This window comes from Rhinatrema bivittatum, chromosome 12 (assembly GCF_901001135.1).
Source record: "Rhinatrema bivittatum chromosome 12, aRhiBiv1.1, whole genome shotgun sequence".
In the NCBI taxonomy this organism is placed as follows: domain Eukaryota; kingdom Metazoa; phylum Chordata; class Amphibia; order Gymnophiona; family Rhinatrematidae; genus Rhinatrema; species Rhinatrema bivittatum.
The window spans coordinates 34,045,864-34,071,480 of NC_042626.1; the positions used below are offsets into that span (position 1 = coordinate 34,045,864).

The window sequence follows — 25,617 nt, forward strand, 5'->3', positions numbered from 1 at the left end:
TAATTTTCACAATAGATTTTTAAATTAAAGTTATGGATTGACTGTTCAAATGTATGCCAGTTTGCTGATAGAAAGACAGCAATAAATGAAAATCAAAATTTCTTACCTGGGTAAACCTCCAAGATCCCACTCAGCACAGATATATGGTCCTGGGCGCATAATTACCCACAATCCAATGTCTGCTGCCATCTTAACAAATGCCCTACAGGGTAAAATAATGATAGTTACTCTCTATCTACAGTATTCCATGGAGAGAGGGCAGGAAGTTTTGTTTGGATAAGCAGGTTGAATTGGCCATAACAAGTAGGGTGATGTCATCTGGAAACAGCGAATAGACTCATCTCTTCTAGCTAGTAGAGCTTTTAGCTCAACTGAAAATATGTGGGAGTTCCCGCATGGAAGTTGCCTCATGAGCCTCCTCAGTCATTTTTTGGCAGAGCACAAGCATGGACGTGTACTCAGTCTCCCAGATATTTTTCTCTAAAATCTTAAATTTCTATATTCTTGATATTTTTTCTTCGGTGTTTCCCCTTTTTAAGTTGCCTCACTACCTCTGCAGCTCCCACATCAACACTTTTCAGTGCTAAAAAAACAAAATTGAACTTTGTCTCCTCAACACGTCTGGAAAAATGAAACCTACTATGAGTGGATTCATTAACTGCTTTTGTTTCAAGGTAATGTCCTTCAAGGATGGGCATGAGCTGTACTATTGATGCCTTGGGCCAGAGCACAATCAGGCAAATTGCTATGCCTGGAGACAGATGTCCCTACATTCTCAGCGCTCCAGAGTATGTAGGAATGAGGAGCTGTGTAAATCTCTTTGGAGTCACAGCAGATCCTCTTCTTGTAGTGTCTGCTTTTCTGGAAAAAGAGTTGAGCAGGAGCTCCTCAAAAACTCCCTCATAGGCAGAGGCCGAAGCTGCAGAGTCAAGTGCAAGTTGTCCCATAACGAGAAAGAAACGGCATCACTATCTGGGGCCATCTGAGCCTGCATCAATAAAATATAAACCCTTGAAGAGTTGTACATTGGTATTGGCACGCTTAGTGCATCACACATTTATGCATTCGGTGCATGAAGCATTAGAACAGTCAATACACTGGTGCATGACGCATGGTTCACAGACACATAGCTCACCAGTGCATTTGACGCATGGGGCCCGCGCTCCATTGACACATCTCGATGCCTCAACGCATCATTCTCGCGGTACAGCAGTTTCCACTGCACATGACCTATCTATGCACAACACAAAAACACACTGTATCGGGACACCTTCCAGACTAACAATCCCAATGTAGCCGACACATGCATTGATGAAACATCCCTGTTCCACACAAACTTTGTTGATGTACCTCGAGGGAGTTCCCTTGAAGCAATCAAAACTGTATTCTTTCGCAGCTTCCAAACAGTCAACTCCAACAAAGCACAAGGCTTCTATAGTGCTGCAGTCAATGCACTGAGCCTCAGATCAGAGTCCTCATGCTACATTATCTATACAGCTCTATGCCAGTTGCCTGAGATCAGGTGCAGAAGGGAATTTGTTGTCTCTGCCCCTTCCAATTACAAAAGCTCTCATTCCTTCAAAATTAATGGCAGAGGGTTTCCAATTGGAGACACCGGACCTGCCTCGTTCCATAGTTCTACTCACCTCCAACAGACCTCCTATTGAGGAACAGGAATCTATTCTTGTCTCCAAAGATGTTCCACCTCCTACATTAGGTCAAAGGTCACGTCAGTCACTTGACCAGATTGCAGATCTAATGAAAAGTTTCTTTACCTCTTCGACTATGGAGAGGAAGGGATTATTCAGTCTCTCATCTCCAGTTTTGCTAAGGAGTTCCTTCAGAATGGAATCACAGTTTCACCTATCGGAGTGAACACATCATCAGAACCCTTGCTACAAAGGTCTTCATTGTCCCAACTGCAGTGGAGTCATCATTTAGAGGTGGTAGACCAGGATGTTTCCCCATTGGGGCAAACAAGAGAAACCCCTCTCTCCACTTCTCTTTCTTCACTGGAGTCCTGGATTAGTGAGTCTACACCATAAGGTTCAGAAGAAGGTTCTACAAGTATACCTTCTGACCCACTCCCAGATCCTCCTGACCATTCATCCCCGGCAGAACTTTCCTATTCAAAATTTGTGGAAAAGATAGTAAAGACTCTTGACATCAGTGTGTGCAAGGATAAAGAACCCCGTTGGACACACCATCAGCTCTAGTAGTTCTTCCAGTCCACGACATTCTGAACCTGCTACAGTTGAGAATGTGGGAAACTACTATCTGTTGCGTCCGTCAGTGCTAGACGGCTTCGCCCCATTTGCCTCACCTTGTTCACGGCATCCCTAGGGAAAATGGCTGCCACCGCGTCTACAAGCCGTCCTCTCCTGCGGCCCAGAATGGCTATGGTGCTGCCTCCCGCCATGCTCCTCCCAAGGGCCTACTAGGGTGCGCGCACATACGCCACCCACGTCTTTATTCCAGCATTGGTGCGAACCTCAGGGGCGTTCCCCTCTACTGATGTCACTTCATCCGATTATATAGCCTGTACTTTAATGCTAGCTCGTTGAGTTAGCAAAGGATTGGTTTCGACTGGTCTAAGCTACTCTGCCGCTTATGTGCTGCCGCTGGAAGCTCTCTCTCTGCTCTTCAGGGTATTGATAACCTGGGTACCCGCTCCTCTGGGGCTCTCTGCTTTATTCCAGGTGCCTTACAAGGATCAGGTATTCGCTCCTTGAGGGCCTACTCTCCCTGCCGCTACCAAACTTCTTCAACCTGGTGGAATCGCATATCAACAGCAACCATCTAGTGAGTAATCTAACTCTCAGTCTATCTCATCCACAATACTGCCTTGCTGGGAAACCTACACCAGAATCCCCCTATACCTACGGGGTGAGAAGGGTCCCCTCTGCCGAGGGTCCTGAGAATGCTACATCCAGACTACCTTACTACTGCCACCTCTGGTGGTACACCTCAAGCTGTTTAATAAAAGAAGTAAACTCTGTGTTTGTGCGTCTGCGTTTAGCCTAGTACTGTGGCGCCTCATGGGGCTCCTCCCCGTGGGCGTGGTCATTTGCCACAATACCCAAGAATCCACCCAAACACCACTTAACCATAACACTATCTCTGGCATTCCAATGGCCAAAAAGCTAGATCTCAAGTATAGAATTCAGAAATCACCGGGGTTCGGAGTCATCCAGCTGCCTCATCAGTCATCATCGTCCACACTAAAAACAGTGAAAAAGACAAGACTTCATTTGAATTCACCTCCAGGCAAAAACCATAGGCTACTAGACAATTTTAGAAAGAAAGTATTTCAGAGTTCCATGCTTACTATTTGAACCTCTACTCATCAATTTTATATGGTACAATATCTAGAGGACTGCATTAAAAAACTAAAGCTTTTATTACAATCTGTGGACAGTGACAGCTATTACCTCTGCATCCATATGACACAGTGTGTGTCACTACAAGGAATACACAAAACATCTTCTCTGCTCTGCGGACTTCCCTTGTCTGGATGACAACCTTTTTGGTAAAAAACTCAGAGAAACAGTCATTCAAATAAAAGAACAAAATGCTATGGTGCAATCCCTCTCAATGTTTCCCAAGAAGTCTTCCACTTCGAGATGCTCCATTTCTTGCAAAAGGCTGTATTTTCAGAGATATCCATTCCAACCTTTTCAACAGTATTGCCTACCGTCTCTTCCGGCTCAACAGCAGCAACCTCTTCTGGTTAGACCTCAACAGCTGGAGTGCCATCAGCCTAAAATGACACAACAGGCCCAACCAAAGCTTGGGTCCAGTTTCTGATCCCTCAGAGCAATCAACAATCTTCCATTCCAGTGTCTGTGTGGTGGGGGTGGGGGGTCAGAATTTAGGCCTCCTTGGATTTGGGGCACCAGATTAACTAAACACCTCAAGATCGTGCAGTCTGGATACTGTTTGCGTTTCTCCTGGCTGCCATCCTTTCCATGTTGCTTGACTCTCAATCCAGATCCATCTCACTTGACACAGCTTCATTTGGAAGTAAAATCCCTCCTTCAACAACGGGCAATAGATCCAATCCCTGCATCCCAACATGGACACGGCTTCTACTATCAATATTTCCTTATTCCTCAAAAATCAGGAGCTTGAGGCCCACCTGGATTTGAGACACTTGAACGAACATCAATCTGAAATTCAAAATTAATTCTCTCATCATCAATTGTCTCCTATATCCAGAGCCTCTGGTTTCCTGTGTCAGATTTTTCAAGATTCTGCAAGACTTGGCAAATTCTGTGCCACACTTCTCAAATTTCTGCAGCAATTATGTTGCAAATTTGCATAATTTTGCATATATTTGAAATGTAAATAATGTATTTTTTTTTTAATAAAAATAAAGTGGTTTTCTGACATTTGTCTAGTTAATTTATTTGATTCTTTAGAGGAAAAGGGATCTTAATGATTGGGATGGGAAGGATGGAGGGGAAGAGAGGATAACTCAAAAGAGGGAAAAGGAACTCAGGAGGGAAATGAAGATGGAATCTTAGGCAAGAGGGGTAGAGGGATAAGAGGCAGAGGAGCATAGAAAATTCAGGGAGACTAAGCAAAGGGAGTGAGAGGAGCAGAGTATTGGGAAGAGGGATAAGGAATGGGAAAGAGGGAAGAGGGAAGGACTATTGGGGCAGGGCTGGAAGAGAGGGAGGGAAGACAGACATGGAAGAGGAAGGGATTGGGAAGAAATTAAGATTGGGATGAAGAAGAGATATAGAACAGAGGGAGGATTGGGGATGAGGGTGGAGGGTGGAGGAGAAGGCGGATGGAAGATTACGATAGCTCTGGAAAAAATGGTAAAGGACCTGCAATTACACTGCCCATCCTCTCCTTCTGTCCCCCCACATCCTAATTTTCATATCCTGCACTCCCTCCTGTCACCTCACTCCACTTGTACCCACAGTGATGCCCTTATTCACATTCCACTCCCCCAATCCCCTCACTGTCCTTGTTCACTTCCCGCCACATCTGCTCATTCTATCTTATTCATTCCCCCCAGTTACTATGGCTCACTCACCCTCCTTTGCTCCCTGCCCCCCCCCCCCAACGATATTTGCTCCTGCTGGCACCCCCATGATCATCTCATTCACTCTCTTTTGCTAACTGCACTCCCATGAGCACCTTACTCATTCTCCTTTGCTCCCTGCTCCCCCCATGATCCCCTCACTCACTCTCCTTTGCTCCACCTGACCTTCTGATCTCCATACTCATCCTCTTTTGTGCCATGCCCGGTCCCCAATCCCCTCACTCATCCTCCTTATCTGGAAATAGGACAGTAGCAGCATTATTTGTAGCACCTTGGGCTGTGTCCTCCACTTCTTCCTCTTCTGCCAGCTCAGAGTTGGACTTTGAGTCACATAGTTCAAAGTGTGACTCAGACCTAGCAACATAAGAGGAGGAGGAGTCTGACACAGCTTAAGGTTCCTCAAGGTTGCCATCCTCCTCCTATGTCCAGATAAGGAGGGCGAGTGAAGGGATCAGGGTGGCAGACAAGCAAGGCGCTGTCCTACTGCCACAAATTCATTTTTCTTTGCACCTGTCTCCTGTGGCAATTTGGCCAGGATTGGCCATTGCAGTGACAAGGGCTGAATTTTGCGGCCCCTATCACAGCCACAGAATCGTAGAAGAAAGGGGAGCCTTGCTTATATCCAGAAGGGAGAATGGATGTGCACTTTCAATCTGAAAGAATCAATACTCATATACCCATCCATCCCTCCCACTGGTGTTAACTTCGTTTTAAAGAGGATTCTTCCCATTATCAGTGCAAAGTACTCCCGGTCAGCCTGTTGGCAGCTTCGAGGGTCTTCACCAAATGCCTCACAGTCATAGAGGCATACTTGAGTTGCCAAGGAATTCAGGGTAGTGGCTAGTCACAGTAAGCTCTCTGGAAGACATATTCTCCCTGCATACGATGATCGATCTTCTTCAAGATTTGGGATTTCTGGTGAACTTTGAGAAGTCAAATCTAATGCTGACTCAGAGAATAAAATTCACAGGGGCATTGACAGTCACTGCAGAAGAAGGCGTTTTTACCATCAGGAGCAAGCATCATAAGATCACAGAATACCAAAACAGTAAAAAAGCTGCTGAAAGACTAAGCTTGCTTGATCCTCATAGCCCTGGCATGGGCCAGACAGATATAGCTAGCATATCTCATACAATTTTCCAGCAGTCTCCCCATACATCTGGGGACAGACACTGCCTTGTTAACTCAAGACAAAGGAATGCTATTTCATCTGAACCTTCCATCCCTCAACCTGATGGCTTGGATGTTGAATGCTCAATAATTGCTGGTCTGACTTTGCCCAGAGACACTGAAGACATACTGGTTTTGGCTAGGAAACCCTCAACTAGAAGAAACAATGCCTTTAAATAGAATGCCATCAGAACACCTTGGATTTGTTTTCTTGCGAACCCAAGCATTTGCTAACATTCTTGCTCTTCTTTTCTGACTCAGGCCTCACTACATCATCTGTAAGAGTCCATCTCAGCACCACTATGGCTTCTGTTATGGTAGATAATAAACCCATCTCTACTCATCAACTAGTATCGAGATTTATGAAAGGTTTATAGCATGTGAAACTTCCAGTGTGAAAGCCTCCAGTTCCATGGGGCTTGAATGTTGTCTTTTCTCATTTGATGAAGCCGCCTTTTGAACCTCTAGAAAACTGCTTTCTCTTAACTTTTTGATGTGGAAAATAATTTCCCTAGAAGCATGTAGCTAGAAAAGTCAGCAAACTCCGAACTCTCATTCATTATCCATCATACATGCAATTCTTCAACAATAGAGTAGTGCTCTGTTCTCATCCAAAATTTCTTCTGAAAGTGATCTCAGCTTTCCGTATCAATCAAGCCATCATATTCCTACCTTTTTCTGAACCACATACACGTGAAGGTGAGAAGCCCCTTCATATGTTAGACTGCAAAAAAGCTATGGCCTACAAGAAAAGAACTCAGCCACATTGGCAGGCTTCCCGGATCTTTTGTTTCATACGACCCTAACAGACCTGGAGTAGCGGTCACCAAACATACATTATCAAACTGGATAATGGAATGCATTCAGCACTGCTACACTTCAGCAGACTTGCAAATCACAGACTATCAAAACTCATCCAGTGAGAACTATGTCCTCTTTAATTGCCCATTTGCGAGAAGAACCTCTCAAAGACATATGTAAAGCTGCAAAAGGTTGTCTGTCCACACCTTTACATATCACTACTGTCTGGACACTCTCTCAAGAACAGAGAGTAAATTTGGAAAAGCAGTTTTGCTTACCCTGTACTCACAGTATTCTACTCTCCATGGTGGAGTCGGTGAGTTGCTTACTCAGTAAATACTCTGCTGTAACCCTCAGCTTGGCTAATTCAGCCTGCTTATCAATGGAAAAAGCAAGTTTGCTTATCATAAATGATGTTTTCTGTAGATACCAAGATGAATTAACCACCCACCTACCTGAAGAGTTGACTACCTAGCTAGATTAAGCTTGGTTATCAACTGAGGCTCATGAGGCAACACCTGCCCATGAGGGACTTCTGCACATGCTTAATATAGTTAAAAGCTCTTTTAGCTAGGAGAGAGGAGTCTGTTCAGAGCCGCCAGACGACAACTAGTGCAACTCAGACTTCACCATGGAAAGCAGAATACAGTCATGCTGCTATCTATGGAAAACATCATTTACGGTAAGCAATCTTGCTATACTGCAGGTGAAAAAGGACGGATGTGAGGGAGAGCAGTTATTTCTCAGGAATGTGAGGGAGATAGTGGCATCCTTCCCACAGGTTTTCATATACTGATGAAATATATCATACTTCCACAGAATTTTCGCTTTTGGAACAAACTCCAAACTACAGCACCACATAGGAATTTGGGTTCTACCAGTCATAAAGGGAAAGCAGCAAGAAGCTAGAAAAGGTGTTACGGTTGACTGGTCGCCTTCCCAAGAAGCCGTCGCTCGCTGAGGATGCCGGCGACTAACTCCTACAGCATAGACACTACCAACTTCCCTTCTCCTGCATGCTGTGTTGCTCTCTAGGAGTGCATGCGACGTATCGGGTCTTAAAGGTCCTGCAGCAGGAAAGTAGTCCATGGGCAGCTCCTGATGACATCATGCGGCTAGGTATTTAAATCCAGCCAAGACATTAGTAGTTTGCCTCTGCGTTCGCAGTATATGTTGCCAGTGTTTCTGTTTGTCTCATTTCCGCAGCCTGCCCTGCCTTGCCTCTTTAGTCTGCCTTGCCTCATCTCGTCCAGCCCACCTTGCTTTGTCTGTCCAGCCTCCCCTGTCTAATCCAGTTCTCCTTGCCTGGCTCCTTACATACCTCAACTATTCTTGCTTGCCGCCTGTCTCTGACCTCTTGCCTGGACCTCATTGCTTGCTGCCTGCCCTGATCCCTGGCTTATCTCAGGTGCCTCTTTTGGACTCTCTCCATACTCTGTGGGACCTCTGTCTAAGTCCTGCTAGTCCCCGGAATCCAAGGACTCAAACTGCGGGGAAAGGGGTTGGTATATGTGAAGCTGTCAACCAGTCCCATTCCAGAATACACATACCAGCTGTCCAGTGTGGGCCTAGAGCAGTGGTTCTCAACCCTGTCCTGGGGACCCCCCCAGCCAGTCGGGTTTTCAGGACATCCACAATGAATATGCATGAGAGAAAATTTGCATGTTATGGAGGCAGTGTATGCAAATTTTCTCTCATGCATATTCATTGTGGATATCCTGAAAACCCGACTGGCTGGAGGGGTCCCCAGGACAGGGTTGAGAACCACTGGCCTAGAGGGTTCGCTCCCGAGGCTGCATCAACCACACCACAACACAAGAGTCCACTTCCCTTACAAAGGGCTAGTCACCCTTGAGCTTCAGTGTCCGGTCTAGGGCTCACCACCCATCGCCGTCAAATAACAGTAAACTCTACAATCCCAATGCAACAGCAGGGGCCTCATTCAAAAGCTGCAGACGTATTTATCTAACAAAGAGGAAAGCTGCCCCACAGCTATATTGCCAGTATGCAAATTGTGCTCCATGTCTCTCCCTCCCTGTTCCCTCCACATTGCCCTCTCTCTCTGTGTGGGAATTGAAATATGCTGCGCACCCTCCCTGTCCTCTCCAATTCTACCCCACTTTCCAGCTCCGCCCCCTCTATTGTCCAATCCACTGTCTACTACCACATATTAAAATAGAACTCCGCCCCTCTCTCTGGCTTTATTCTCTTGTTCTGCCTCCCCCCCACCTCTAAATTGTCAGGTCCTCCTCCACTACCACACTTTACACCAGAAGTCAGCAGAAGTCTTACCACCACACATAAAACTTCACAATATTCCCCGTCCTTGGATGGGCTATTAATAATTATCTTTGCTTGCACTTCTGTTAAGTAATGAAACATAGCATTGGCAGTTCAACTAGTACAAAGGTGATAGCTTTCACTTTTTTAAAGCTAAACAAAGGGCAAAAAATATATATGTGAAAGATGAATGGTAGCATTCCTACACTACAGCACTCAGGCTGTGCTAAGGTGCTTAGTCATATACTTTAACATTGGGGCAACTGTAGCCAGTGAGTCCAAATACTCAAACTAACACCATCTCCACCCTCCAAAGCAAGCTAAACTTCATCACATACTCAATGTCCAGATTTCCGCTGAAATCAAATTTCCCTCTTGTTGGTTCATGCAGATTCCAGGCTACATACCTGTAAAGGAAGGGACAGAGAGTCAAAACAGATTCAGTTTTCAACAGGCGATTCTCGGTTAAAACATTTTAAATAGAGCAAGAAATTCTGCACCCCATTTTCTATCATCTGCTAGACTTGCAATAACTACCCTCCTTTCTCCAACCTACCCCTTCATTTCTGCCCCAGTCTGTTTAAACATCCTGGGTCACCCAGTAGCTGTCAGATAAATTGCTAGCAGTTATCGTGGTGGCCTTAGCCACAGTGGCACTGAATGCATGTCTTTGCACGCCATTGTAATCTTCACTTCCAAGAGTTTCCCAGATAGACTGAAACAGTCTATCTGGGAAACTTTTCATTTTACCTGGACAAACCTAGATTTTTTAAATTCCCACATTGCCCAACAGATAAATTTTAACCAGGTAAATCATTAACTGGTTAAAGTTTAACCAGATAAAAAGAGGCAGGGTGGTGGTACTTTCCAGGGCATGAATAAAATTTATCTGGCTAGTAATAAGAATCAGTACTAGTCAGATAAACCTAGATAGGTAAGGGTGGGCAGAAAAATATGGTCCTAAAGTTAGGAAGATAAATTTTATCTGGGCAATTTTAAGACTATAATCAGTGGAACACTTACCTGGGTAAATTTCCCAATACTCAATATGGATCTTGAAGGCCTTGCAAGAATATCCAAGTGTAAACCCTTTTACTAAACTTTAAACTGAATCCAAAGACTTGCTTAACTTTTCTACTTTCCCTCTGAAGTGTGACTCATGTTTGGAGAGGTGCCAGGATGACAGGAACTGACTCAAAGTTTTAGAATATTTACTTGGGATTGTAGCACATGAATCCTGGTTCAGGCTAGCTTGGTAACCTAGCAGTCACAAAGCAGGGCTGTGAAATGCCTCCAATTCAGCAAATCACGAGTTAGTGTTAAAAAAATCTGCTGAGTGAGTAATTTTACCTGGTTATCTGAAGCTAAATATTCAACCCAACTTAGGGCCTCATTTTCCAATATCGCACGCAATACCAAAAAGGGGTGTTACCTTATGCTAATAAGCATTTGTATCACAAATTGCGATAACAGCTATGCAACACACTCTTAGCACAAATCGTGCTATTAACCCAATTTGGGCTACATTGCAAGTATATATCGCGGTTCACAATGTTTCCAGACAGCCTGTTCCAGCAGGCTGGGGGGGGGGGGGGGGGGGGGGGAGGGGGAGAGGGAGAGAGGGAGAGAGAGAGAGAGAGAGAGAGAGAGAGAGAGAGAGAGAGAGAGAGAGAGAGAGAGAGAGAGAGAGAGAGAGAGACTTGCTATAGTGTCTCTTCCCTAGACAGGTATTTGTATCCCTATGAGAGGCCCACCTAGTAACTCGAGGTGGGGATTAGGTATTAGTGTAGGGGGTTGGGGGCCACTTTCACATTCAACATGAGACGTATGAACAGAACAGTGGTCTCTTGTGAAGATTTGATGGCCTTCGGAGTACAATGTTCTCGCCACCTAGCTTGTTGTTGCCCAGGTAGAGTGTCCATCAAGCTAGGTGGAGAGAACATTGCCCAAATCTCATCTTGGAGTGAGTTTCCTCACTCCGAAGGCCATCAAATCTTCACAAGAGACCACTGTTCTGTTCATACGTCTCATGTTGAATGTGAAAGTGGCCCTCAACCCCCTACACTAATACCTAATCCCCACCTCGAGTTACTAGGTGGGCCTCTCATAGGGATACAACTACCTGTCTAGGGAAGAGACACTATAGTAAGGTTCTCTCTCTCTCTCTCTCAGCCTGCAGGATACTGAAACAGGCTGTCTGGAAACATCGTGAACCGCAATAAACCTTTACCGGCCTCTAGCGCACAACGTACCACAAATGAAAGAGGTGTAGCTATTGGCCGCGTTAGGAGCCGCGCTAACACTGTGGCTGTTTTGCGGCACACGATAACTCTTTCCTACTTTACATATGCTCCGCCCCAACTCCACCCCCTGAATACAAAATTAAAAATTTGCATTTGCAAATCGCGTTAACGGCTGTTAGCGCGATTTGCGGAATTCTCTCCTGCAGTAACTCCTTGGAAAATGACCCCCTTAATTTGCTGTCTGTAGTTAAAAGTTTGCTAAACTTATCTGCACAAAATTTGTTTGGCTAGATTTAGGTTCGGTATTTATGTGACCAGAGCTGTGCCAGTAAATTGAGCCAGTTATTTCTAAAAGTCTGCACTGATTAGCTAAATACAAAATCTGTCCTGGGAACACTTAACTGACTAAATTTATGCAAACAAATGTTGCCACTCAGGAAGAGGTGATTTTTTAATCAGATTTATCTGGTTAACTTCCAAAGTTAGCCAGATAAAACCTTTTCAAAATCCACTCCATATCATTTCTTTGGTCGAACTTAAAACTCAAGGACAAGGATCTTGAAACCATGTATTATATTGTTCATGTATTAATCATAAACGTGTAGGTCTCAATTAGTGGAAAGAGCAACATAATACCCACGTGGTGAGTGTGTTCAAACCACATGCCTTCATCTTCAACATACGGTCTCTCCAGTAATCCCGTGGCACTCGGAAATAATGCATAGAGCCTCCAAAAATCCGAAATGGTCTCCCTTCCAGCTCAAACATAGATTCTCCTGCCTGCAATCCTATGCCTCGGTTCCACATTTTGAAAGGGATGAATTCAATCCAGTTATATCTGAAACCAGAGAGTACACACTATAAATCTCTCTGCTGCAGCATCCTGGCAAGGCAGCCATTTTCAAAATATCCATATCCAGAGAATACATAGCACTCTGCTAACCAACAGGGTTGACAGTGTTTCCTTGAAAAGTAAATTCATGCTGCCTAGCATTTTTCACAAAGATAAGTTTAAAAGTCTGATATGGAGGATGGAAAGAGAAAAAGAGAAAACTCTGCTGCTGAGACTATGGAAATATTCACCATTTAATGACATTCAGCACATTGTATATAGGGAACTCAAGAGGGGCGGTCTCCAAAATATCCAATTTACAGCTGTGCTGGTGATGCTATTAGTGATTATAAAGACTGTTGTTACTGGCTGACATTTCAACCAGATATTCAAGAAATAATTGCGATATATGGCAAGTGGCAAAATAAAATACTAAAACTGGGAGGACAATTTTCTAAGTGTTTTACTGGCATTAATCAGCTCTCTGAAAATTGCCCAGCCTCAATGCAGTTAAAAGTCCTTATCAGTGGATATTAACGTTGAAGGGGTGGAACATAAAATCTCTTAATATACTGATGATGTCTTGCTCTTTTTATCACAATTTTATAGATCAGCCCCATATTTATTGCTACTGCTGGAGGAATTTAGCACATTTTCTGGGTATCAATTTAACTTAGCTAAATCTGAAATTTTTCCTTTGATCCCCGGCATCAGGAATCCCCATAGTTGAGCTGGATTTGTTAGCTATAGGGGAGTTTCACATAATTGGGAAGTCATATCTCTACCAATTTTAGGGATCTCTTTAAGATGAATTATTCTCCTCTGACAGCAAATATTCAAAACGATCTGAAAGACTGGTATGATTTTCCTGTCTCTTGGACTGGTCATATTAATTTGATCAAGATGTGTCCTTCTGAAACTCTTGTATTTATTTCAGCATGTTCTATGTTCCTTACTGTAACACACATTCACTTCCTTAAATGATTATTTGGGGAATTTCATTTGACAGTGCAAAGTAGCTCGTATTAATTTGGCGATGGCAGACAGGCATGAGTTTACCGGACTTATGGCAATACTACTGGGTTGCTAGGTTGGCGTGTGGGAATGGTTTCAACCATTTCCTTCTTGTTCCTGGACCCAGCTAGAGAGAGTGCAAACGGAGGGCACTGAGTTCCTGTTTTTCATTACTATGCTTACACCTTCTCCTGCCGTTAGGAAAATCTTACAAGGTAACCCTACTTTTGCCCATACATTTCAAATCTGAAGGAAGGTTAGCAAGCACCTAGCTCCCAACAATGAGGGGTTTTTACTTATTACCCTTTCGGCCAAGAATCCTAGGCTCTCCTATTGTTCCTTTTATCCAGACATGTGGGACTGGCAAACAAAAGGATTGTGGTATTTCTGGCAGATGTGGAAAGAGGACAATATTGCTACTTTTAAAGAGTTAGTGGATAACTTTCATATGGATAAAAATACACACTCTATTTATAGATCCAGATGGTTTTGCAAAAATGGGTTGAAGCCATCCTCTCCATCAAAGAGTATGCCCATTGGAAATGTTTCTTAATGACTGCAAACTGTCTGGCAGAACCTCTTCTCATATTTATAATTGTCTTACTGATACAGAACTGCTTCCAGAAAGAATAATGACCTTGATAAGGAGTTGGAATGTGGACCTACAAACATCTTTGGAAGAACTGGACTGGGATGAGGTTTGGCTCATTCTGTATCTATGAGCTTTAGGAGAGTAGGGTTTGATGGTTAAACTCCTCCATCGCTCTTACAGGTGCTCAGCTTTTTTCTCATCCTTTTCTAGATCAGCATTCCCTCTTTGATAGAGAGGACGTGGCCAGCAGGGTACATATTTTCATGTCTGGTAGGCTTGTCCATCAGTATTTTCTTTTTGGGGTGAAATGGAGGCAGAGATCAAGATCCTTTATAGTTGTGACTTGTCACTTACTCCTATGCTGGGTCTATTGGGCCTATGGAAGGGCATCACAACGTCTGTTCTCAGGACTGGGAAAATGTACATTACTCAATGTTTATTAGCAGCTAGACATACTATTGCTTTATTTGGGAAAGAGATTCCTTGTAAGTCACAGTGGGAAAAAACAACTGGTTGATACTGCTATTACTGAAAAGCTCACCTATCTACTCCAGAGGAAAATGGAGAAATAAGATAGTATATGGGAAAAGTTTTTGGTCTACTACAATCATATTGAGTGTCCTCAGGATGTTTAGTTTTCGATGGCTTTGTTAATCTTTGTTGTATTGCACCACACTATTTGTTGATTATTTCTCTGTAGATCTTTCAGATTTAGGTTCTCTCCAAAGTTCTCTTCTACCTTGTATTTGCTTGTTAATCAGCATCATTGTTAACCATGATTTGTGTGCCATATGTTTAAAATATAAAGTTTATTAAAAAAAAAAAAGGGTCCATTTACTATTCCATGGACTTTTAGCCACATTCAGGTAACGTATCCAGGGGAGAGGTGTGTTCAGGTTGGCAGAGTCAAAATATGCATGTAAACCAGGGGTGGCCAAACTACAGCCCGTGAGCCAAACCTGGTCAGACAACAGATTTTTCCTGGCCCTCCTCAATTTTACCCATTATCTTCAGCCTGCTAGCACCTTGTAACGATGCAATGAACAATGGCCTGACATTGCAGGCCTTTGTTGATTACTTCAACCTGGATATTAGCGGCTGGAGGTGATGTCATCAGCGAGGGAAAGCAGTGCAGCCCCAGTGTCCATCAATTCAAAGAGGAGCAGCAGGGTAGGAAGAGGAGGAGCACTGCCCACCTGGATTCAGCTGTGTGCTTAGTCAAAATAGCCCTGTGCAGCCACAGGTGGACCCCCATCCCACCAGTGGCAAAGACAAGAAGAGTCCTGTTCACTCTGCAGTGCAGAATCTAAGCCTGTCTGTAGTCTTGGGAGGCCTTGTGATATTAAAAGCTCATGAGGGCAACACCTTCTCTGAGGAGGAGAGGTATTAACAAATGGGTGCCTGAATGGGAGGGTGTATGTATGTGTGTAGGAGAGCATGACTGGTGTCTGTCTGGGGGAGTGTATGTGTGTGAGAATTAACAGGAGCTTGCCTGGGGGTCTGTATGTGTCTATGTGAGAGAATGAATGGATGCCTGCCTGCCTGCCTGGAAATCTGCGTGGGTGTGTGTGAGAGAATGAATGGGAACCTGCCTGGAGATCTGTGTATGTGAGAGAATAAAAGGGTGCGTGCATGCCTGGGGTATGTGCATATGTAAGAATGAATGAGGGCTTGGGTGTGTGTGCATGAGTGAATGAATGGGTGCATGCCTGGGGGTCAGTTTGTGGGTGTGAGAAAATGAATGTGCAACAAGCCTCTCTCAGGCCTCTCTGCCTGCTAATCCATGAGAATCTTGGGGCATCTGGAAATCTAAAGTTCCCAGGTATGGAGTGGGGAATTTTTTAAAATCCTTACTAATTTAAATTATTGTGTATTATTTGATGTGTCTGTTTTGAAATATTTTATGGGTGTTTGGAACATTTTTATGATTCTATTTGTTAATTCTGTTGAATTATTCTTTTTATTGGTATGGTTGCTGCTTTGGTCTTCTCACTGTGGGGTACTCTTGTCATTGTAACACCCCCCCCCCCCCCCGCTCATGAAGGTCTAAGGGGTACTCTCCTGCTCTCAGGAACCCCGACTCTCGGTTCCGATTAGCACCAGTGATGTGACCCTGCATTTTCAACTCTACAAGGGTAATTTTGTAACATTGTACTTCATGTGGCAGCTTATGCATACAAGAGGAGGAATAACCTGGTGGTTAGAGCAGCAGACTGTGAGCCAGAAAACCAGCGTTCAAGTCTCTCTCCCCAACTGATGCTCCTTTTGATTTTGGACAAGCCACTTCACTCTCTGTTGGCCCAGGTACACACTTAAGGGGGTCATTTACAAAGACACAGTAAATTCGTTATTTGTAACTTTAAAAAAGGCGCAATGCAAGGATGTTTGTGAGCTGATATGCATACAAATCAGCTCACCAATATGGAAATCATATACAAATTAAATACAGCTTGTCCTAAAGTTCACAAGCAGTGTTATCTGATGAACGTTAACTACACCTCAAAAGATGCCGCCATCATTCCTGTGCGCCTGGGGGAAGTTAACACGTGACCCAATGCACCAGAAGTCCTTCCTGACAGGGGCCATGTGTCCCCTGACCTTCCCACTAGCCAGTGTGCTTAAATCCCTGTGGTTCCAAGAAAGGCCCCTCCCCTACCCTAAAGTGGGCAAAATGTAAAATTAAAAATTAATTTGGGCTGCTGCTGACCCCAGCCCTGTCCCCATTCCCAAACTTCACTCCCTTTGTGTGAAAAAAATACCCCAACCCTCCCGACCACTTACTTAAAATACCTAGCAGTCCAGTGCCCAGATCGCTCTTCAGGTCCAGTAGCGCCATTTTCAAAATAGTGCTGGGCAGCCTCAAGCAAAATGTTGCCTTTTCATGTGATGGGGCAAAAAAAGAGTTAAGTGAGAGGTCAGTGGGGAGGGAGCGGCTCTTTTTTGACACAAAAGAGGTGGAGTTTGCAATTGGGGCCAGGCCAGCAGTAGCCCAAATTTATTTTTATATTCCTGCCACTTCAGAGTTCGGCAGTGGAGGGAGGGCCTCATTACACCCTCAGGGATTTGAGCACTCTGGCTGGGGGGGGGGGGGTCTGCATGGTCCCTTTAGAAGACGGTGGCCTCTGTAAGTGGGGTCGCCCTTGCATGTTACCCTGGTATTTTACTGCAGGGTTCATTAACCTGCGGCACTCTGTGGGGAAAAATACCATGGGAGCATGCAATGGCAGCCCCACATCCCTGTGGGGAAAACGCTGCAGCTTAGCAAACCTCCCCCATGAATTGTAAGTAATGTTCCTTCTACCTTTTGACAGACTATATGTGCAAAAATGTTCTTTTGTGCAACATTTTAAAAGCCGAGTTCTAACTTCTAAGCTATAAGCCAAGTATGCCTGGGATTTTGAAAGGGTTATTTAAATAATTGTCCAAAACGCAAAACTAACAGCGCTCATCACATGCCCGGGCATGTTGATGAGGCTATTAGTTATTCTCCCCATATCTAAAAAAAAAAAAAAGTGTGCCTGACCCGCACATTTTTATGCTCAGAAATTAACGCCTGCCCAGAAAATACTGCTAGCGCTATCAAGTTGGAGGAACCAAAAGGTTAACCCGCTGACTGCCACCTCTCCTGGGTGCCCGCTGCCAAGGAGGCTCTAGGGGTGCACATTTGTCCCTAGCGCCTCCTTGACAGCGCAACTCCTCATTTAAATATTGACTCGAGCAACCAAGGAGAGGTGCCTGGGCGTGCATTAGAAAAGCGGGTGCTCAGCACTGAGTGTCCGTTTTCCATGCTCATTTATTGCATTGGCTCCATGATATGCTGAAATAATGTAATTAGTTTTGCGTTTTGGACATGATAACACCCTTATAGTATAAGGGGCTGTGGGCGCGCATCCAACCACGGGATAAACAGTGCTCTCGGCTGAGCACACTGTTTTGCATCGGCCTTCATGTGTTTTAAATAAATAGAAAACATCAAATAAAATAAATTTGATTTCTTATTATGTATAATTAAGCTTAATTATATAATAAAGAATATATATGCTATTATGCCATTTTATGTGCGTGCTATGTTTTGCCATGTGCGTAGGGTTCACGATCCGTGTACATGCGCACAGTTTAGAGCGAACAGTGATTATAAGCCCTCTAGCGTTAGGGACATACATGCTATACTTTAATATACTTTAGTTACCAATCAAAAGGCATGAACTAAATAATGGAGAAATTACTTACCTGATAATTTCGTTTTCCTTAGTGTACACAGATGGACTTATGCTCCCCTGCCAGCAGATGGAGACAGAGCAAGCTGACGTCACAGTATATTTGATTTTGATTAAATGGCCTAAGCAATATACAAACAGGAAATAAAAATCATTCATAATAAAATCATATAAAAGACATAAAAAGATCTCAAGCATCCACATAACCTAAGAGGGTCAATACTGAAGTTCCTAATGAAAAGCTTTAAAAGAAGAACTTCTTAATGCATTCCAGCATTTCGAGTTCCATAGGGAAGGAGTTCCAAAATATAGGCGCCGCAACCGAGAAGGCAGAGTTCCTTGTTGTCATGAGGCGAGCATGTTTGACGAAGGTACATCGAGCAATCCTTGTTGAGAGGATCTAAGCTGACAAATAGTCAGTGCAAAGTATCAAATACCGGAGTAATATGTTCATGCCGTTTTGTTCCAGTAATCAAATATGCAGTAATACTCCTGCAGTGACCCCAGCCTGCCAGTATTCTCTTCAAAAGCAACTGTGGACAGACTGTTTTTAATCAAGTTTTTTGCTAGTCAACCATAACTGTACTCACCAACAATAAACACTGAACTCGAGTAAGAACATAGGTACTCCATTCTAGGAACTAGATGAACACTAACCAGTAATACCCTGGGATCCGTTATTCCTACAAGAGGACCAGGAACACAAGCAGTCGGCAGCCGAGAGCGGCAAGCTGAGTCCATCTGTCTACGCTAAGAAAAATGAACTCATCAGGTAAGTAATTTCTCCTTTTCTTAGCATGTAGATAGATGGACTCTGGACCAGTGGGATGTACCAAAGCTACTTCCAAACAGGGCAAGAGACTGCCCGCATTCCAGTCAATACTGGACGTGCAAAGGCTACGTCCTCCCAGGCCTGCACATCCAGACGATAAAACCTGGAAAAAGTGTGTAAGGAGGACCACGTCATAGCTCGGCAGATATCGACAGGAGACAACAAACAAACCTCCGCCCATGACATTGCCTGAGCCCTAGTAGAACGAGTCTGAACCTGAGCAGACAACGGCTTCTCAGCATCCACATACGTGGCCGTGAGCACCTCCTTATTGTAGCCTGTGAAGCTGCTTCGCTCTGCTTCTTTCCGCCATGAAGGACAAACAGGCAATCTGACCTCCGCAAAAGCTCAGAAACCTCCAGATAGCGCACAACAAGCCTCTTAACATCCAAAGAACGCAAAACGCTATACTTCTTTGCGCCCCTGACCTTATCCACAGACGGCAAGGAAATGGACTAATTCAGATGAAATTCTGAAACCACCTTATGCAAGAAGGATGGAACAGTACACAGATGCAACGCCGCTGGAGTCACCTGAAGGAACGGCTCCCAGCAAGACAATGCCTGCAACTCAGAAATATGACACGTAGAACATATAGCCACCAGGAACACTGTCTTCAGGGTCAATATTTGCAAGGAAAGATTGAGCAGTGGTCGAAACTCAGGACCCGCTAAAAAAAATCCAGCACCAGGTGACTCCACAATGGAACCGGCAACCGCAAGGGAGGCCAAAGGTGCTTTACCTCTTTCAAGAAACGGGTCACATCAGGATGTGACGACAAGTTGACACCATTCACCGCACCTCTGAAACATATAAGAGCCGCAACTTGAACCTTCAAGGAATTAAGGGCCAATCCTTTAGTCAACCCATCCTGCAAAAATTCTAAAATAAGCAGGATCTTATCCGACCGAGGAAGGACACCATGCTCCTCGCACAGGTCTCAAATACTGTCCAGGCTCACAAATGCTAGAGAAGTGGAGAATCTCCGAGCGCGGAGCAAGGTAGCAATTATTGTACAAGAATATCCAAGCTTCAACAGGCAAGCCCACTCAAGGGCCAAACTGTAAGACAGAACCAAGCCTGATCTTGATGAATAACCGGACCCTGCTGCAACAGATCCATATGTGGCAGAAGACGAAGAGGGTCCTCCACCAGGAGTCTCTGCAAGTCCACATATCACGGACGCCTGGGCCAATCCGGAGCCACCAAGATACCAGTCTCCTGTGGACCTCGATTCTGCGAATGACCTGGCCCAGCAAGGACCATGGAGGAAAGGCATAAAGCAACTCATCTTCTGGTCATACTTGTACGAAAGCATCAATGCCCAGGGACCACAGATTACTCCTGCGACTAAAGAAGTGAGTAACCTTTTCAAGAAGCCACTAGTAGGTCAATGGACAGAAGGCCCCAGCGATCCACTATCAGCTGAAATGCCTCTGCTGACAACACCCATTCTCTGGTGTCTTTTCCTGCAATGTGGGAGGCAGAGATCATCCCATAAGTTGGTCTATCTCCTGTGACACTTTCTAGCTCTTGGTTCCTCCCGGACGATTGATGTAGGCCACTGTCATGCATTGTTCGACATCACATGGACTGCCTGACCCAGAAGTCTGAGGCTGAACTGCAAGCATGCCAGTGTGGCCACCCAGGCTTCCAGGTGAATGATGTTCCAGAGAGCCTCTTCGGCCCTCCAACGCCTCTGGACCAGTAGTTCCTAACAGTAAACTTCCCAACCTTGGAGACTCGCATCTGTCATGAGAACCAACCAGTGTGGGGAGGACAAGGACCCTCCCCGCCTCAGATGAACCTGCTGCATCCACCATTGTAGGTGAAAATAGACCATCAGCAAGAGGCGGCAAACCGAATAGTCCTGAGACTGCAGGTTCCAGTGAAACAACAGTGAGCGCTGAAGAGGACACATATGTGACCTCGACTACGGCACCGCTTCCAAGAGTTGCTGCCATCAAACCGAACACCTTTAGATAGCTCCACACTGTCGGGCGGATAGTGTTCACCAATTGATGCACCTGAGACATCAACTTTTGGACCTGTGCGTCCAGCAGAAAGACCTTGCCCATCCTCATGTTAAACTGAACTCCCAGATACTTCGATGACTGAGAAGGTCTGAGACTGCTCTTGGACAGGTTCATCACCCAAACGAGCTCCTGCAGAATGATCACCTTTTGGTCACCTGGCTACTCTCTTACAAAGGAGCATGAGGAAACTGCTGGGTCAAAGAAAGAGTGCGAGCAACTGAAATTGAAAATTATCGGGATAGTCAGAAGAAATTTAGGGTAGATCTGGGAGAGGGAATGGATCATCACAAAGTGATGTCCAGTTTCTATATGTGTTTAATATTCAGCATGACTGCTGACATTGCTAGATAAAGTATAAATTACTGAAAAATGAGATGTGGGAACTGGTTGGAGTAGAAACCGATTTGAGGAACAGACCCTATTTTCTACAACGTTAAACTAATAAATGTAGGGAGCAATTTTCATTAAGCCACACAACAGCAAATTACATGAGTACTTCTGTCTATGTATACCTTTAGCAAATTTTCAGAGAATCTATCTAGGTAGTTTCTCTTTAAATGTTTGCTATCAGCACATGAGTACAGAAGTACTCATATACTTTGCCAATTCAATTATAAAGAACATAAGAACATAAGAAGGCGTAGCCTACTTCCCCAACTCAAATGCCCAAGGGAATACCTTCTTTAAAACAGTCTAGATCCTTTTGAATATGACCATGTAATGTAGTGAGGCTATAACAGACCCAATCTTATGTAACAGACATATGAACAAATCTAGTAAAAAAAAAAGAATGATCTTACAGCACACTACAAAGGTAAAATGTAACACTACTTTTATCTGTATGTGTCCATTAGTTATATACTTAATGCCTTTTTATTTATGTAATTTGTCTTGTGTGTACCTTTGTTGCGACTGTCGCTGCCCAAAGGCTTCACTCCGCCTATCTTTCTTTTTCTGCGACTCCTCCTGCTCCCTGTGGAAGTCTGGCTACCGCGGCATCTGCCCGCCGTCCTCTCCGGCATTCCCGGAACGGCTTGGGCGCTGCCTCCCGCCTTGCTCCTCAGGTACCTTAGGGTGCGCGCCTCGCGGCCCTCATTCTTATTTCCTCCATGGTGCGAACCTCAGGGGCGTCCCCTGTGATGTCGTCACACTGCCTGGTTATTTAAGCCTATGTTTGTTTGCTAGCCGTTGAATTAGCAAGGGGATTTCTACAGATGGGATTCGCTCTCTGTACCCAGCTACTCTGCCTCCAACTGCTATTGGACTCTTTTCTGCTAACGGGGTACCCACTCCTCGGGGGCCTCTCTGCTTCTTTCAGGTCGCTATCAGGAACCGGTACTCACTCCTCGAGGGCCCATGTTCCCTGACTCGCTGCCTGTGTCTATCTCCTCTTCTACTTGAAGAATTCGCTACATACACCATCTGTGAGTACTACTACCATCTACTCCTCAGAGCTGTTTCCCTGGAACCAGGTACTCGCTCCTCGAGGGCCTGCCTCCGTTCCAGCGCCAGTGCCATCTACTACTTGGAACTGCTGCGTGAGTACTTGCCAACGAGTCTCTGCTCCCAGGGATCTGATACTCGCTCCTCGAGGGCCAGCTCTCCCTATCTCGGAGCTTCTCCATACTAGGGACTCTGTGAATGTCTTATTGTACTCATTCTCTCAGTTCTTTTCACTACAGCACTGCTACTGGAGGAGCTGCTGTTCCAGCGCCCTGAGGAATACTAGCCCAGCCGGGCTCCATTTTCTACTCACTACCGCCACCTCTGGCGGTTTCACAAACTGTCTAAATAAAGATAAAATCTGTGTTTGTGTTCAGAGCTGAGCCTGACCTGTGGCCCTCACGGGACTTCCCCCCCCCCCGTGGGTGTGGTCAGCTGCCACAGTGTCCAAGGATCCATCCAAACCTTACAAAACGTAACAACCTTTAGGAAAACACAGAATATCAAATGCTAATACAGAAATAAAATTAATCTGTGACAGTTATTAAATGAAGAATGCCTCATATTAAAAGAAAGAAAGAATTTCATCCTGCTGTTAAACTGCTACTAAACAGACTATCTGTATACCAAGGATATGGCTGCTGTTCTGCCGTTTTCCTCATTTTTCTCTCACACACTGAATTCTTAAGTATTCCTACTGCTATTTTTGCTTTACCCCATTATTTTTGTGCTCTGTACCATCAAATGAATTACCTACTTTGAGTACTGAGGAGAGTAGAGGAGAAACTAGTGTTACATTAGAAAGATTCTTCTTTCCACTTGGCTCCAAACTTTACAGTTTGCTGGAAGTAAAATATAGTCTGTCTTTTCCTGTTTCCTGTCTCCAGCTGGCAAGCTGAAATCACATGATACGTTCTCCACCTCACCCCCTGGCGCAGGCCAGCAATGGAAAATCCCCACAGACCAAAGTCAAAGTTTGCTCCTGAAATATGAAATATTTCAGTTATAGTTAGGAAGCTTTCTCTTTCAATTTTTTCAAAATCTATGTAAAAGTAAGATTATTCCGTTGAGCTGTGATCCATTTTGACTGAAGAAAATCTTAATATAAACTGAAATAAACTAAGATAAAAAAAAAAAAATCTGAACAAATGCCATCTGAAAACCTAAATTAAAAAAACACTGTCTGCTCTTCTTCAAAAACTTCCCCAGAAGCTTTAACACATCTATTGTCCCTGGAGGACCTTGTCAGGTCTCAGTCTCGCCTTGGCATAAAAGCACTTTCTAAATGTAGTGTGACGCATTGCAATAGCTTTGTTTACATTTTATTTTCCAGGCTGGAATCTCTATGGAATAAGTGGTGACTGCTCCAGAGAGACATATTGGCTTACTTCTAAGTCATCTGATCATTAAAAAGAGATATTAGGAAAACAAATGGAACATCCTACAGTATACGTAAAAACCAATATGGGGTATTATAATTTAATTGCCAAACTCTGATATCCAGTACATATTGTGGGTACTAACCTTTCTTTAGGTTGTAACCTAGAGGTTTTCAAGTACTGTTTTGCTCTTATTTGACCAGGGTGGGGTGTGTGTGTGTGTGTGTGTGTGTGTGTGTATGAGAGGGTGGTGGGGAGTGTGTGTGAATATGAGAGAGTTGGGTGTGTATATGTATATGAGAGGGTTTTTGTGTGGGTATATGTTTATGTGTGTGTCTGTGAGAGAGAGTGCCTGCGCATGTGTGTGCCTGTATGAGAATACCTATATGTGTGTTTGTGTGAGAGAGGTTAAAGTTTGTATACCCTCCTCCAATCTAAAGAGGACTGGAGATCTAATGTTCCCAGGTATGGAGAGTGGGAAGTTTTTTTTATCCTTGTTAATTTTAAGTATTGGATGTAATGTATCTGGGGCCTTATCTTTAGCAGGCCCCACATTTTGGAACACAATGCCTCTAGAGATCAGATTACAAAGAGATCTCAAAACCTTTAAGAAAAGTTTAAAAACATGGCTTTTTAAAACAAGCATTTTATAAAGAGACTGGAGAATGAAAATATACAGGAATAGGCAGATGAACACCAGCACATAGCACTATTCTAAGAACGTGCATTTTAATAATCTATGAACTCTACCTCACAATAGATGTAATTGTAAACACTATAAATATGATTTTTACCCGTGAACCGTACCTTACAGGTACACTTGGTTATGACCTACTTCACTAAACAATTAATGTCTAACGATTTATTGTAACTGAACCTTTTGTGGCACCTGTTAGAATGTACTATAGTATGCATCCACCTACATTAATTTATGTGCCTATATGTAAACCGTTGCGATGGTATATAACTTAGCGATGGTATAGAAAAGAATGTAAATAAATAAAATCTGCTGTTTTGAAACATTTTATTAGTGTTTGGTAATATTTTAAATATTTTTATGTGTTTTTAATTGGCTGAATTTATCAGCAGGTTTGACAGTTTTTATTGGTATGTCTAATGTTTTATATTTCTTGATTGTATTTGCATTGCTTACAGAGTTTAGCTTCTTGCGATTTCTAGATCAGTTTTTGTCTGCATGATTCAATTTATATTTTATGAATTCTTTATTCTTTAATTGGTGAGAGTCTATTTGTGTTCTGCTTGTGTGACTGAGGCTTTAGGTATTCTGCCAGCATGTAGTTTCTGTGTAGGGATTTACAACAACCTGGCTTTAATCTGTTTTCCTAATAGGAGGTGCATTGGTGTTTAAGACCTGATGTGATATTTACAGTATGGCTTTTTCATAGGTTGAGTGCTGGCAATTATGATATGGAAGGCTTATTATATTGGAATTGTAGTTCAGTTTAATCCAGGCTTTCTATGGGTCAAGTTCACACCCAGTGTACTTTACCATAGGCCTAATACCATATGGGATCCAATAAACCACCTTAATTACTATGAAAAAGGTAGTTTATTAAGCCTATTAAACTATTATTATTGAAAGTGTGTTTTTGGTTTTTTTTGCAGAGTATGCCTATGTAAAATATATGTTGTTTTAAGTGATATTTTTACTTCAGAAGATTGCATATGGAAAATAGACATTCAAAGTACAATCTGCCTTTT

General features: G+C 43.8%; 1 protein-coding gene across 5 annotated transcripts in view; it reads right to left on the reverse strand.

Moving 5' to 3' along the window:
* The window catches only part of GLB1L2 (galactosidase beta 1 like 2), a 136,911-nt gene that overhangs the window by 72,209 nt on the left and 39,085 nt on the right, over positions 1-25,617 (reverse strand). For 3 of the 5 annotated variants that reach the window (XM_029572334.1, XM_029572333.1, XM_029572338.1), the window contains exons 2-4: positions 12,191-12,388; positions 9,646-9,714; positions 107-202 (exon numbers count right to left, since the gene is read on the reverse strand). In XM_029572334.1, the coding sequence (XP_029428194.1) occupies positions 107-202; positions 9,646-9,714; positions 12,191-12,388 (363 nt within the window). Of the gene's footprint in view, positions 1-106; positions 203-9,645; positions 9,715-12,190; positions 12,389-23,273; positions 23,384-25,617 lie in introns of those variants that run through there. The other 2 variants (XM_029572337.1, XM_029572335.1) reach the window with 2 other exon arrangements.